This window comes from Rissa tridactyla, chromosome 2 (genome assembly GCF_028500815.1).
Source record: "Rissa tridactyla isolate bRisTri1 chromosome 2, bRisTri1.patW.cur.20221130, whole genome shotgun sequence".
Taxonomy (NCBI): Eukaryota; Metazoa; Chordata; class Aves; order Charadriiformes; family Laridae; genus Rissa; species Rissa tridactyla.
Window position 1 is genome coordinate 19,841,915 of NC_071467.1, and position 14,932 is coordinate 19,856,846.

Here is a 14,932-nt window from a genome sequence, read left to right on the forward strand (position 1 = left end):
TTCCGTCTCTGATCCAAAGAGCCTTTTTGTTTGAACAGGAAGATAAGTTCCCCAGACTGTTCCCTTCTGCTCCGTGAACATATGTTCCCCCTGACAAAGGTCATTTCAGGCTGAGAAGAGAAAATTTATGGGAGCCATTTTTAAGGTGGTGTTAGAACAGCTCAAACTGCACATAGAAGCACAGAAAATAATTAGGTCAGGCTGATTTCTGTATGAAGAATCTCCTTAAGATATATAAAGCAGAAACAAAAAAACCCAACTTGCAGTGCTCTTTGTCTGTTCCAGCATCCGCTTGTGGCTGCTCTACAAATCCATGAATTAAAAATAATTAAGAAAAACACAAGCCCAGATTATAGTGATATGCAGAATATACATGATGGCTCTCAGCCAATATCAGTAATTAGTTTGTAGTGACTGTGGTTTTAGAGAAGAGCTTCATTGATTGTGGTTTCACAGCATACACAAGTCGCATTCTGTATTCATTTTGAGATCTGCAGTGCTTATAATTTGCATTAATGTAGTTCAGATTACTACCGAAACTGTAGTATTTAGATGAGATCAGAAAACTGCTTAATGAGATAAATTTTGATTATTTGATAACAAACCTTCTTTCAAAGTAAGAAGAATAAGCATGCAAAATGAGCGGAAATCGAGATAAATAATTAGTTTAGATCACACAACCAGCAGTCTGAATTGAGGAGATCATTTGTAAAACTGAGTTTAGATCCAGATGTGGGGAAGCAGGATCTGAGTTGCAGTTTTTCCCAAAAATCTCCTGTCTGATTTTGGAACTCTCCTCACACAGCAGGTTTGAACAGTTTATGAAGAGTCACACTGAAAGATTTTTTGCACTGTCTCTTTGCCAGCTGCCCGAGTGACCAGGTGCTACCGCAGTGTGCAATCAGCTGAAACATGATTAACAGATTTGTCTGATGAGGGAGCACTGGCAAGCAGTCAGGTGGATGGCCACCGATGTGCAGGGAGTGATGGCTTCATCGGACAGGGGAGGGGGTGCCTCTTGGTACCCTGAGGATTGACCGTGCCAGGCATTGCTGTGCCCAGCTCCCCTCCGTCATCCTGGGAGTGCAACTCACAACTCTGATCTCGGTGACTAAACTGCATATAAGATCAGAGGGGATGGTTAGGTACCAAAATCCAGGATTCACAGCGGAGAGCATGCTGTGCAGGAACACACCTCCACTAGTCCACAGGAGATGCCAGAGACAAGCGCCTGTCCCCCAGATTTGGCCACCTACTTGTACTCCTGAGTGTGCCCGCATGTGTGCCTCGGATTCACTCTGGACGTCCATACCGGAGCCAGACTGTCTTTGTGAGCGCAGGCAAACAGCACGTTTTATTCCTTTGAAATATGGCCAGCGCTAACACCCTGGTTTGTGTCACTGCTGAGCAGTTAGAGCCCAGGGAAAAGATCCAAGTTCAGTGCCCTCCTTAGACTAAAGGAGTTCAAATCCACACCTCTCTTAAGAGTTCATGAACCACTGCGACCTACTGGGCATCCTCATCTTCCTCCACTGACTCTAGACCTCACGGTAGTGGAGCGTATGAGACATGGGCAGAGGTAGAGCAGCTTGTGTCGCCCAAAGACTAGAGCCGCCCACACGGGGGAGAGTTCTGTGTCCTGCTTCTTGCTCCCAGGATTGTATCTGCTCTTACCCAGTTACTGTTTGGTGGGAAATATATAGTAAATCCAAGAGTCTCACGTATAGTAATAGTAAGTCAAATAAGTAATAAGTCAAAGGCCAGGGACTGGAACCAAAACCCACTGTCAGCAATGGGCTTGGCACTGTGAATTGAGTACATTTCCCACTAGGAGACTTTGCCCTTAAAATGGGTCATTTTTAAGGGCGTTATCTGCAGAAAAGCCTGAAATGCTAAAGCAAGACTTCGTCGCTTCTTTGCAGCTGCTTTTTCTAACATTTCTCAGTGCATGTGAGCAGTGTGGTTTTCTTTCCTAGATTGCTTGTGGTGTACAAAAACAATCTTGCAGGAGCAACCCTCTATTAAAAAGGAAAGAAGCAGCGTTAGTTTTTTCTGGTAACAGCTTATGCTGTTAAAAATTGGAACTAGAGATGTAGCTGTGAGTTAAAAGTTTTAAGATAAATGAAAACAAGTCTCTTAAAAATACAGGTCCTTTCAATAGTAGGCATTACAACTGAATTCTCTCTACTTTTCCAGCTGCTTCTAATGGCTTTCCTGTTTGTTTTTTTTTTTTGTGCGCAGTCAGGCCCTGTCTCTTCCCTTGGGGGTCTCTAAATAAAGCTAGCTACGGAGACCGTGTGCCACTTATTCCTCAGTTGCTGCACCAGAGTTGGTGAACATATATGCATATTTTGGTCTCTTTGCTGTATAACAGGATGCTTTTGAAGGCAAGGAAGGTCAGCAAATTTAAGTGCTTTACATTTTGAGGACAAGCTGTCTCTGTCAGCACTGTTTTATTTACAGCTCTGTTTCACTGGGTGACTATATGCAAAACCTAGCCTCAAGAGTGATATATATATATATATATATATATATATATAAAAGGTCATGTTTATGGAGTCAGAAGATAGATAAGCTTTGTGGTTTATATACTTTGGCAGCTATGAAGCAGTAGTGAAGTTGCAAATAGGGAAGACTTACACAAAAAGAAAAAATTTTAACGAGCTCATATGCATCCTGAGTGTCGGGAATCCAGTTCTGCTGGTCAGCTGTCAGTGTTCCTGTCACAGATACTACTTGAGCTTTTTCCTTTTTTTGCGTATTTTAATCTTACTATTTAGATACCAAATGGACAATAAAATGCACACAAGCAAGTTATAGAAGGAAAAGGATTGGATGCTAAAGTGCAAGCAAAATTTTAATATTGAGGCCAGAAGACCACACAACAAGGTATCCAACTGTCTGCAATGGCTAGACATAGCAGACTGGGATGCCGGACTCCAGGCGCGCATGTGGGGTTATTGCGTGACTCTGTGTAAGAAAGGTATATGCATATACTGTCTCTATATCCATATGTACATATATGACGTGGTATTTCTGTGCTCGCATACTGTCCTGGTAGGCCCAATACACCCACTCTGTAGAAGCTGTGAAAGCAGTGCGTGACACGGTCACTGTACTGTGTGCTGTGGCTGAGGCAGTGCAGAGAACAGAGTCAGAGGTGGGGCCTTTTGACGCCCAAGGTGTGGGTGTGATGGTTATCCCACACCTGCACAAGTGGGATAAACACGCGCCAGTGCCAGCTGGAGGCATACAGGCCCGTGCACAGGCAGCTCTTTCTCCCTCCCCTCAATTGCACCCCGAAATTTGCAGTTGCATCACATGCAGGATGGGAAATTTGCCCTTCAGTAATTAGTAGGAGGTTTCCCAGTTGATGGTGTTAGCTCCCAGAGCAGTGGTCCCCAACCCACGGCGCAGATGAGCAGACGCATCTGTTGGACCATCACCACCCTCTCTGCCCCTGGCTAAGTTGTGCTTCTCAGATTCCAGGCAAGGAGCACTCCTGGAAAATATTACAGCACTTTCATGGAATCATAGAATGTGTTGGCCTGGAAGGGACCTTTAAAGGTCATCTAGTCCAACCCCTCTGCAGTAAGCGGGGACATCTTTAACTATATCAGGTTGCTCAGAGCCTCATCAAGCCTGGCCTCGAATGTCTCCAGGGATGGGGCCTCCACCACCTCTCTGGGCAACCTGTTCCAGTGTCTCACCAGCCTCATTGTGAAGAATTTCTTCCTAATGTCTCATCTAAACCTACCCTGCTCTAGTTTAAAGCCATTGTCCCTCATCCTACTGCTGCATGCCCTTGCAAACAGACCCTCCACAGCTTTCTTGTAAGCCCCCTTCAGGTACTGGTAGGCCACTATAAGGTCTCCCCGGAGCCTCCTCTTCTCCAGGCTGAACAACCCCAGCTGTCTCAGCTGATTTGTTGGCCATCCATGTGTTGTTCATCCCATAGCACAGAGCAGTGCACAGCTCCACTCCCATGGCATGGGCCTGCTGCTGCCCGGAGTCGGCGGCCGGGCCACGGGAGGCGGGAGCGACTGGCCCCCTGGCATCGGATGTCCTACGTGCGGCACGAGCGTTTCCATCAAAGCATATTCCTGAGCTGGCTTGCCTGCGGGCAGGCTGTTGGTAGTGTGACGCTGAGTGGCTTGCAGCATGGAAGAATATGTATGAATGAATTTCAAATGGGATACTGCTGAAGCCAGCGGCTCAACATGTGCCGTGTTTTGCAGGAAAGGGTGGGTAAGACAGTCGTCTTGGCCAAGGAAGCCTCAGATCAGGGCAAAACAAGTGTTACGGACAGTTAGGACAAAGTAACATGTTTCTGAGAAATGGCAGCCTCTTTCATGGTTAATGCTGAATTGACAGGCTGTTCTGGGGCTTACATGTGTTGAGCTTTTGCAATCACATTGTCACAGCAACAAAAATAGTCAACAGATGTCCCTAGGGAGCTGTCAGCCTGGAGAATGGCGTTAGGAAAGATGAGAGGCCGCGTTCAGCTCCTGCCCATATTGCTGCTAGGCAAGGAGTTTCACCTCTTTGTTAAGACGTTTGTAAGACAGAAGTCACATTTACCCAGGAGAGTATGTTGCAATTGATATTATATGGATAGATGCCATGTTGTTTTGCTTAGAGATGTCTACCAAATGGCAGAAAATATTTTGTAAAGTCTCCTAGTAACATTGCTGTCGAGCTCTGCTACACACAAAGCTGGCTTGAGCGTAACTAACACACTTGGAACAGATACTAGCAGTGACCCCTTTAATTTATAAAACGTTATTGAAAGTCCTATAAATAGCCACATGCCTAATTTTAAGCGTAAGTAGTCTCTGTGTTCAGTGTTAAACTTGTGTGTAGCCGTTATCGGAATTGGGTTATCAGCTGTTAACAGAAAGGTTAATTTGTGCTTTGCAGACAGTGTTCTGGTCTCAGATGCAGTTCGGTCTTTCGGAAAGCTCAGCCTTGGAGGAGGCTGGATCTCCAGGCTGTGCTGACTCTTACCGGCAGTGCCTGGCTCAGCAGCCCTCCCCAGCCCTGCGCTCCGAGCCAGGCAGGTCAGGAAGAGGCTATTATTAAGCCTTGCTTCCTCGAAATGCTTTCGATAGCGAGATCTGATTATGATGTGGTCTACTTAACCAGAGATGAGCCTCAGCTAGGGCTCCTGCGCTCTGTGCCGCAGACAGGACTTGGCTTTGGAAATCTGTTGGCGTCTTGCAAGAGCAGGAATGTTTCGGGGGTCCAAACACCGGAGGTATGAAATCTGTGCGTTGCGTTTACCTGTTCGGGTCTTGCTTGGAAAAGTAGATTTGGGAGTAGCGTGATACCAAGACAGTATTTGGTATCTTAGGCTTGTAGATGGGAGTGTTTTGTTTATCAGGAAAATTCTGTTGCAGCTTCGGACATCATGTCCCACGGTCATTTTGCTTCCCCAAGGAGAGGGTCACTGACATCTGCATCTGTAGACATGATATAAATACTCTGTGAAAGAAAACAGCTTTGCAGCTCTCCCTCCCTCCCTTGCAAACTTGCACTTTGGTTACAGCTGTGGCAGCCTGGGTCTGGTTATCAGGGATGTCATAGTGGGTATGGAGTTGGTTAGAGGGGGACAGATGACCCTTTTCAGGAGCTGGGCTGTGCATTTCAGCAGGCATTTGAAATCGGGCAGAGGAATATCTGGGCTGGGCTGAACCAGAGGCACAGAGAAACGGGGACTGATCCCGACGCTGGGACTTGGTGGGGTTGGGAAAGTATTGGGTTAAATCTGAACGCATCTGATGCTAACACCGGTTGCTAAGAGTTACCGGATGGTAAGGATGGTGGATGGAAGCCTCATCCTCTGTAAGGCTGTGAAGACAGGCTCCGACAAGGCCTTTTCCCCATCCCGGGTATTCAGGGGTGCAAGACAAGCCCGACAGCTCTGCCAAGGATTTAAGAGAGGTTGTGCACCCGAAGGTTTATCTGCCACAGCGGGGATGATGGTAGCTGCAGCTGCATCTCCCCCTCGTGGAAAAGATCGCAAAATTAGGATTTGTGGTAAGTCTGCAGCCGCTGGCCGGGGGTGTCAGTGCAGGGGACGGTGCCCAGAAATTCTCAGGTGAGAGTTGCTCCCCCTGACCGGCTGCTTAAATGATGTCGGAAAGTTATTTCCATCCCCTCAATAAAGTCATTATCCACTACTGTGCCTCTGCAGCGTGAGACCCGGATATGGCTTGGGACATTCACCATTTGAGTGATGGACCGAAAAAGATCCTAACTTTTGTGGGGTTTTTTTTCCAGATGGTAAGACTTTCTTAGTACATCTACCTACTACTGGATCTAGCAAAATGAGAGCAGTTTTCATTGTATATGCCAGAGCTTGGGAAATAAAAGCTGTGATCCATAGAAAGTCAGTAATCAGATAGATGGCTTAGCACCTGAGAAGCACTTGAGAGCCACACGTGATTATTGGATTATTTTAAGGCTATTAGAACTGCCTTACTATGCTTCCATGCCACATGAAAACCTGCATACGTGTGTACATATATACATGCAAATACCTTGTTAGCTTATATGCGTTTATACATATATACATGTACGTGTACATAATCTCAGAAGCCAAAACAGAAGCAGCTTTCCTCCCACTGAGTAGTATTTTCATGTGGTTTAAAGCAAGAGAAATCTCCGGTTCCAGTTGCGTGCTCCTAATCGCTGTGCTCCTGCAGACGCCACGTGAGCAGCCTCATTTGTCTACTGATGGCTGTGAGAAAGCAAACAGGTCGCCACAAGAAATGTTCCTAGCCGAGTCCTTAAAATGGCTTCTGTAGCGTTAGGGTTTTGTGTCCAAATGTTTTTTCTGCTCTTGCTGAAGTGCCAGTTCTGAAGAAATATTGAAAATCTGGAACGAATCCAGCGCTTGTCCTCAGGGATGTTTGAAAATTTGTGCAACTTCTGAAATTCTCACAGGACGGACAAAGGAAGGATGCTTGTGATTCATTGTTATTTTGAAAACAGTCTTTGAGTTATAATTTCCATCGTGTTTCACTCTTCCCTTTTCCTTTCCAGGGAGTGAAGCCGATTTTAGCTCTTCAAGCAGCACAGGCAGTATTTCAGCGCCTGAAGTCCATATGTCTGCTGCTGGAAGCAAAAGATCATCTTTTTCCCGCAAGTAAGCAAAACAATTTTTCCTGAATATTGCAAGTGTTGCTAGTGCAAAGATAGACTACTCTGTAGGGTCTTGCAGTTAATACATACAATACCAGCATTGTGAGTTTTAAAACAATTTGGGTAACACTGTGCCATCGAGCAGCGCTTACACTGATGAGAGCTGTAATATGAGAAAGGAAAAAAAAAATGCTGTATTTGGAGAGCAAAAATTGTCAATAGGCCAGATCAGCTGACTGGTATTTTTTTGTTATTTATTCATAACAAGTAAGGTAAGGCAGAAAAGGCGTTGGCTGGAGTGGAGGAGGAAACAACTAGGGGTATGTTGTTTCGTACAGCATACAGCAGTACTTCTAACCAGTTAACCTTAACCTTTTGGTCTTATCACTTTGTTTTCTCTCTGTAATAAATTGTCAGCTCAGCATACACCTTTACAGATCATGACCTTATTTTTTGCGGGAAGAAGTGTACAATATTGCCTTTGACACTCTTTTCTTAAACACCCTTGCCCAACTTTTATATAATTATAACTCTATGCAAATAAGAAAAATTGTCATAGTCATCTATCTAAATGAACCTTTCATGAAAGATTTCTGTAAGATTTCTCCCTGTCATGTGTGAAGGGCAAATCCAGACAGCTTGTGAATACAGGGGCCTTGGGACAGAGCAGCGCGCGTCGTGCTCTGCCCACGCAGTCCCTGCTGGTTACTGTTTTTGGAGTAGGTGGAAGGAGTTCAAATTGCCAGGACTGGTTTCCTGCCCTTTGCGGAAGAGCTGGCGGCAAGCTGGGACCAGCAGCGGGATACCCGCATGCTTGAGTCACACAGACGTCCCCAAGGTCGCAGCGTGCCCCAGTGTACAGAGATCGGCAGAACGATGCTTAATGAGCGGTTTCCTATCTCTGTCATGAGACTGTTAGAAAAATAAACATTACTTAAGCTCTCTTTAGATTAAATCTACCAAGTTACTGGCTGGGGGAAAAAACAGTATTAAGTATAATATGAAGTTCTAAAATCGCCTTACTTTGAGTAAGATTATGTATCATTTCATATATTATTGTGCATTTAAATATAACTTTAAATTAGAGCATCCTGACCTACTTAACGGAACAGAAGTCCTATGTAATAGTGCTCCTTCAAAGCACTGCTGTGTTAGGCACAGTCAGTGCAAGTTCTGCCTCACACCAGAGCTGATGCTGCGCTGTACGAAGTGGAAAGAGATGCCTCCTTTGCAAATGCATTCTTTTTTAACTGTTTGACTTAACTCACTGTCAAACATTTCAATGTTGTCACAAACCACAGTCCTGCACTTCATTGTAAAATAATTATAAAATCACCCAGACCGCAGCAGCGCGATGAAGGTTTGCAGCAGCCACTCAACCATCTGTTCCTTATAAACTGTTCCATTTTCAGAGAAGGGAGGAAACCAAGTCAAACAATTTTAAGAAGAGATTTTGCTTCATAATTCTGTGGTATTTAAATTTTTATGTTCGAGCCTTCTCCTTTGCTGGCTGGATTTGCCTTTTTCCGTATTTTTTTTGAAACCTGCCTTTTCGTTACAGTCCAGAGGAACAACTTCCATGGGAGGACAAAGGTAGCAGCGTGGTAGTGCAGGAAGGCAAACGGAGCGAGGAGGCGAGGAACGCACCCCGAGAAGCTGTCCTCAGGGCACCCCGGACCTTGGCAGCTCTCGGGCAGCGCAGATACCAGTTGCTTTCAAGCACACACAGTGGACAGTCAGATTATTTAATAAAGGGTGGGAAAAGAAAGGTAGATATGTGTGAGGGAAACTGGAAGGAAGAAAGAAAAGGCCGCGCTTTCCTTTGTCTATTGTAATATACCATTTCATCCTGCTCGCAGTGGGGTTCAAACTGTATCGAAACAAATGAATAGCTGACAATGACAGCTGAAGCACCCAGGATGCCAAAGGCAGAGAAGAACAGGGCTCAAACAAAATCTGTTTTCACTGCACGCCGGGATCCCTGGGGCTGCGTGCTGAGAAGCATGAAAACAGCCTTGCAGCGAACCCCCACGGACGGGCATCGCTCCGCAGGCCTGGCCGGGGAAAGCTGGCGCCTGGTTCTTTTGGCACTAACCCAGGCTGCTGCAGTCCTCTCATTACTTAGCGGGGCCAGAGGTTCAGGGAACGTGGACATTCTGGTGGAGTCACTGGGAACTGGGCTGTCCACATGGCTGAGGTTTCCCTACGTCATGTAGCTCAGACCAAGAGCCCCACAGTCAGTGAATGACGACTTCAGGACTTTGTTTCTTCCCGGCCACTCGCAGTTGTCTGTCTGGTTTAGTGTTTAGACAACTTTGTGTGTAAAATAAGACACATAATGGGTTGTGTGACAAGGATAATCCAATATGCTTTAACCGTTTTGGTTCCCCTCCAGTCGTGGCCCTTATGGTCGGAATAATGGATCCTTATCCTACAAGTCTGGAACCAGCCCACCTGCTTCCCGTGAAAAGGACCCTTTGTCAACACTGTGCAAAAACCAGCTGAGTCCTGCTAACATCCACCAGAGTTACAGGGCTTCATCAGCCAGCAGCAGCAACTCAGGCTCATACAAAGGGAGCGACAGCAGCCCAGTGATGAGGCAAGTCTTTATTTCAGCAGCCCGGTGTTCAGCACACTGACTTGCCTTCTCTGCACTGTAACGTGGGATCAGCTGTTTGAGCTGCCGAGCAGGTCACCTTGCTCCTCGGCATAGGTGTGACTCCTCATAGGGGTGGCTCGACAGTCAACAGGGTGCGCCATCCCTTGTAAAAGCTTTATTGTTTCAGCACTGTAAAATTCAACGTTACTTTTGGTCAAGGCTCCTTCAAGTGGTTTCATGCCATCAGTTCTCATGGGGATTTACTGGTTCTTTTGTCTGAGGGTCCTTTCACTTTGGAGAGAGTTGAGTGGGGTAATACAGAAAACATTATAAATATAGAAAACATTATACACTTGGGCAAAAATTCACCCTGCCCAGACTTAGGCACCTCCCTAAGGAGTGCAGTGTCCTGTACAAGAAAGAAAACAGATACCTGCCAGAGCATGTGACACATACTGCAGAGAAGAAATAGCCCCCACACTGCTGCTGCTTCCCTCTCTCTCTCTCAGGCAACACAACAGCCAAACACGTCAGATACACACCTAACGCTAGGTAGGATGAATCTAGGTTTCAGCCTGCTCAGCTTCACAGCTCCCGTGTGCAGCTGGACTTGGTCCTTACCCTGCCTTGCCTGGCCGTGTCTACAGCTGGGTGTCCTTACCAGTGGCCCAGCTGCCTGCTCTTGTACACACCACCCATTTCGGGTGAGGGGATGGCAAAGTATTTTAAAGTTAAATGTCCCGCTTGATGCGATGGCACTGAAACAAAGTGCAATAAATAGTAAATTTTTCGCTATAGCCACAAGTCTGCCATTTCCTCAAGTACTTTGATTTGTCAGAGGGCGTCAGCTGTGCGGACACTGAGGAGCCCCCAAGGAGTCAAGCTTTGTATCAGTCAATGGGATGTTTTTCTTTTTGCCAGGACTGAAGAACTGTAGGAATGCTGTTATGTGATGTTTTTGTTGGGCTTTTTTTTCAGGAGGTCAGGGAGATACAGTTCTTGTGGTGAAAATCACAGCATTAAGCCACAGAATCCAGAGCAGTATTTGACTCCTCTGCAGCAGAAAGAAGTTACAGTACGTCATCTGAAAACAAAGCTGAAGGAATCTGAGAGCAAACTTAAAGAAAGGTAAATTTCATTTCAGAAATCAGAAAGATTTATTCAGGAGCATTTAGGGGTGGGAATCCTGAACATTTTTACTCATTTCTTAACCACATAACATTTTCATTAAGAAATTTGAAATATGATCAATCTGATTAAGTTGTATTCAGGTATTTCAAGCTTCATAGCTTTCTCAGGGAATACGTACCATGCAGTTCAGTTATGAATATAGCTGTCTCTTTTCCCCTTTTTGTACTTTCACAAAAGAATACTTTTAAAGGATCATTTTTTACCAGTCTGATTACCATTGAGACCTTTTATACACAAAACAGTTTCTACCTGCCAGCATGTATTACCTCAGTCTCCTGTTCTACCTCACTCAGTGAAATAAGACAGCGTTCAATATCTAAGTGACAAAAACACAAGTGGGCACACAAGAGGAGCCAGATGATCCCTGACGTCCCTTCTAACCTGGTATTCTGTGAATTACGACCACAAACATCCCCCTTCTCCCCTAATGAAAGAAAAGCTCTTACACAAACCAGCGTGCCCACTTGTGTTTCTGTCACTTAGATACTGAATTTTTCACAATAGCCCTTTGTATGGACGCTGAGCAGAGAAGTGACACTGTGCATTACGCAGCAACAGATGTTGTCTCCGAGCGCTGGCTCTCCGGCACACACAGCCCAAGCGGGCCCAAAGGGCCGTTGGAATGGAGCCCCAGGGCAGAGTCCCAGGGACCCGGTGGTCCAGCTCGGGATAGCCCGACTTCTGCATCTGTGAGGGCTGGGTCTCATGTGGGGGTCCCCTCTCCCCGGTTGCTTGCAAGTCAAGGCAGCAGCCTCTGTTTCCGCACCAGGCCGGGTGGGTGAAAGCGAGCCGGGTGCCTGCAGCCCCGAGCCATCCTGCTGTCTGAGGCCAGCGTTGGCTCTGGCTGTAAGTGACGAGCTGCTGGCAGGCACGGGGGACACATCTGGGCAGCTGTTTCTCATTTCCTACAGGACGAGGCAATAGGTGAGGTGGTAAGCGCTGTACTGGTTGGACCTAACCAAGAGGCCACCACTTGTGCCTCAAAATGTCTGGGGTCATGAAGTAGCCCACAAGGCTGCTAGCCATGTGGCCAGGTTGGTGACTCCAGTTAGCAATCAGCTGGTGTGTCTTAGCAGCCAGCTGACATCTCTGCCCGCTCCCTCAGAGGTGGCAGCAAATGGTGCATGGAGGAGTTTGCCTCCTTCTTGGAGCACCTCTGCAGCGTAGGCATCCCAGTGTGGTGGGGCCTCACCACGACTCTTTAACTGACCAGGCAGCAGAAGTGTTACAACATTTTTATTTTGCTACAGGGAAACAGAAATACAAGAGCTCAAAGCTCAGCTGGGACGGATGAGGGAAGACTGGATTGAAGAGGAGTGTAATCGTGTGGAGGCAGAGTTGGCCTTAAAGGAAGCCAGAAGTGAAATTAAACAACTCAAACAGGTTATTGAAACCATGAAAAACAGCTTGGCTGAGAAAGACAAAAAAATTCAGAAATATTTCATAGACATAAACGTTCAAAACAAGAAACTGGAATATCTGCTGCAGAGCATGGAGATGAGGGATGAGCAGTGCCTGGAGTACATGTGTGACTCAGAGGGGAAGCCGTTAGCGTTGTGTGCCACAATGCCAGACAGCCTCATCACGGAGGACCAGGCTCTGGAGGAGGTGGGAGACAGTGGGCTGCTTCTTAATGAGGACACAGCTAATGGAACTGATTCATCTGAAGAGGGTTTGAACACCACAACCTCTGAGTTGAGTGATCCAGCTCCCTCAGGTTCTTCTGTGAATAAAGAGATGCTTGAAATTGTTCTGGATGAAAAACTAACTTCTTTACAGGAGGAGAACAGCAGCAACATGATGGTGGAACAGGCCGTCCAGACTGATGTGGTGCCATATAGCCTAGATGTGGAGCAGCTCATTCAAAACATCTTCAGAGCTCAAGATGCCTGTCCTCTAAGCCCACCTTCTTCACTGAAGGAAATGGGTGAATTTTCTTTTGGAAGCTTCAGTGATTCTGGCATGATAGTGGACTTAACTCCAAGTGATCCAAACTCTGCCATCCTTTTGTCTCCTATGGAGTCTCCGTGCAGGAAGGCGGAGCACGGAGTTAATGAAAACCATTTCATGAAAGAACTTGATTTTGCAGAACCTCATGATGATGAAGCCTTTGGGTATGTCAGTACTTTCTCTCAGACAGGAATAAAGAGGAGATACTGGAGCAGCAGTCTCCTCAGAGATGTTCTGGCTGTAGCAGCCCCTGTGGTACCAACTATCGTGTGGGCTTTCAGCACTCAGAGAGGAGGAACGGATCCCATTTACAATATCGGAGCGTTGCTTCGTGGTTGCTGCCTGGTGGCTCTGCACTCTTTACGCCGTACACCCTTCAATATCAAAACCTAAAGTCCACTCTGTCCCTGGGCACCAAACTGGCTGAGGCAGAGAGAAAGAGGGATGAGATAGATCATAAGAAGTTATTGTATATTCTGGCAGAGTCCATAATTTTGCTTTTGACTATTTGATTTGCACTATAAATCGGTTTGAAAACACGTTCCTTGTTTCAAAATAAAAACGCTGAACCTTGTAGTTCCACAAGATGTTTTTAACTGGTGTTTTCAACAGTACTGCTGCCTACAGAAATAGTCTCTCTGCTCCATGTCCCTCCCCTGTCCTCGTGTCTTTCTGGTGCCAGCGCACCTGCACAGTGAACGTGACAAGGGAAATGAAGCGCAGTCACTTTCCCTGGCTGGTTCACCGGGCAAACGTTCAAGCGCTTTGTACTCGAGGGTAGCATGAGATGTGCACAGGAGCAAACGGCCAGAGAAAGGTGGAGTATTTCTTTAGGCAGCATTAACCTAAAACATTGGTGAAACTACAGCGTTAAGTGACGTGGAGACTCGTTCCCCTTAAGGGTATCACTCCTGTGCTCCAGAAAGCATGCTAGCGCTTTCCATTTGTTGTCCGAAGTGTCAATTCAATTTAGAGGTAAAACCCATATTCCCCAGGCAGCTTCCAGCACATCGTTCGTGCCTGTCTCGTGTAGTGCTCTTCTCGATCGTGCAATTGCTCGAGCATTTCACTGGTCTTGTGCGTATACAGGGACTGTAACCAAAAATGTACGTCGTTGGGAGTCTTGAACCGTGTTACAATGATAAGTAGAGGTGTGGATACACTTGGAATCTTAACGTTGTTTTAAGGTCTTAATGTATTGGAACCCAATAGTCTTTCGGGCCCTTTGAAATACTATGTATAAATGTATTGTGTTTTAACTTATTGTTTATTTAATTGCTTTATTGTAAATTACCTTTATAATCACAAGTTCAGTAAAGCATGTTAAAAACATCAGACCTTTGCGAGTGTTTTATTTTAGCAAAGCTATAAAAACTGCCCTGTCTCAGCTGAGCTGTCAGGCTCAGGCCCAGCGGGAGGAGGCACTGTATCGGAGTGTAAGGAACCATCAGGACCAGGAGAACAGTTGGAGTGAGAAAATCCAAGCGCAGCTCCAAGCGTAAGCACTCAGCCAAGAAAAGGCGGCTCCAGTCGGTCTGCGGACACCATGCCAGCCGCTCTGCCGCACCCACGCTGCATTAACAGATGCAAATGACCTAATCTTTAACCCAATGCAGTCTTCTGGAAACTTGTAACTTCTCATTTCTGTGCTCCCAGAAAAAAAACAGTCTTCCTGGCACTAAACAGAGGCCCAGAAGGCCTTGTTTAACCCAGATGAGAGTCATGCAGTCTCGGTGTGCACACTGAGATGCAACTGTGACCATCAAACCGTGAATTCTCCATGTCCAAAACTGGAAATCTGTGCGTAGATCAGAGGAGGGCAACATGACCCAACAGATGAAACAGTGGGGTTTGTCTGGCTTCACCCAAGCCTTTCAACACCACCTCCACCCATTTAAACCTCACTGCCCTCCTGTTTTCCCCTTCAGCAAAGCAAGCGTAGTATTTCCCTGTGCAACCCAGAGAAGAAGAGATCTTCTGAAGCCTGAGAGTGCCATGCATCGCTCTGCAGCTTTTGGGAAGAAGGGAGTTATTAGTGAGCCACAG

General features: G+C 46.3%; 1 protein-coding gene across 4 annotated transcripts in view; it reads left to right on the forward strand.

The window, feature by feature from the left end:
- Positions 1 to 14,255, forward strand: part of SYBU (syntabulin) — a 41,938-nt gene extending 27,683 nt beyond the window's left edge. For 2 of the 4 annotated variants that reach the window (XM_054193156.1, XM_054193157.1), the window contains 3 exons: positions 7,048 to 7,150; positions 10,724 to 10,873; positions 12,187 to 14,255. In XM_054193156.1, coding sequence (XP_054049131.1) covers positions 7,048 to 7,150; positions 10,724 to 10,873; positions 12,187 to 13,279 — 1,346 coding nt within the window. In that variant the 3' untranslated portion in view covers positions 13,280 to 14,255. Of the gene's footprint in view, positions 1 to 5,072; positions 5,258 to 7,047; positions 7,151 to 9,541; positions 9,746 to 10,723; positions 10,874 to 12,186 lie in introns of those variants that run through there. The other 2 variants (XM_054193159.1, XM_054193158.1) reach the window with 2 other exon arrangements.
- Positions 14,256 to 14,932: the final 677 nt, after the last annotated feature.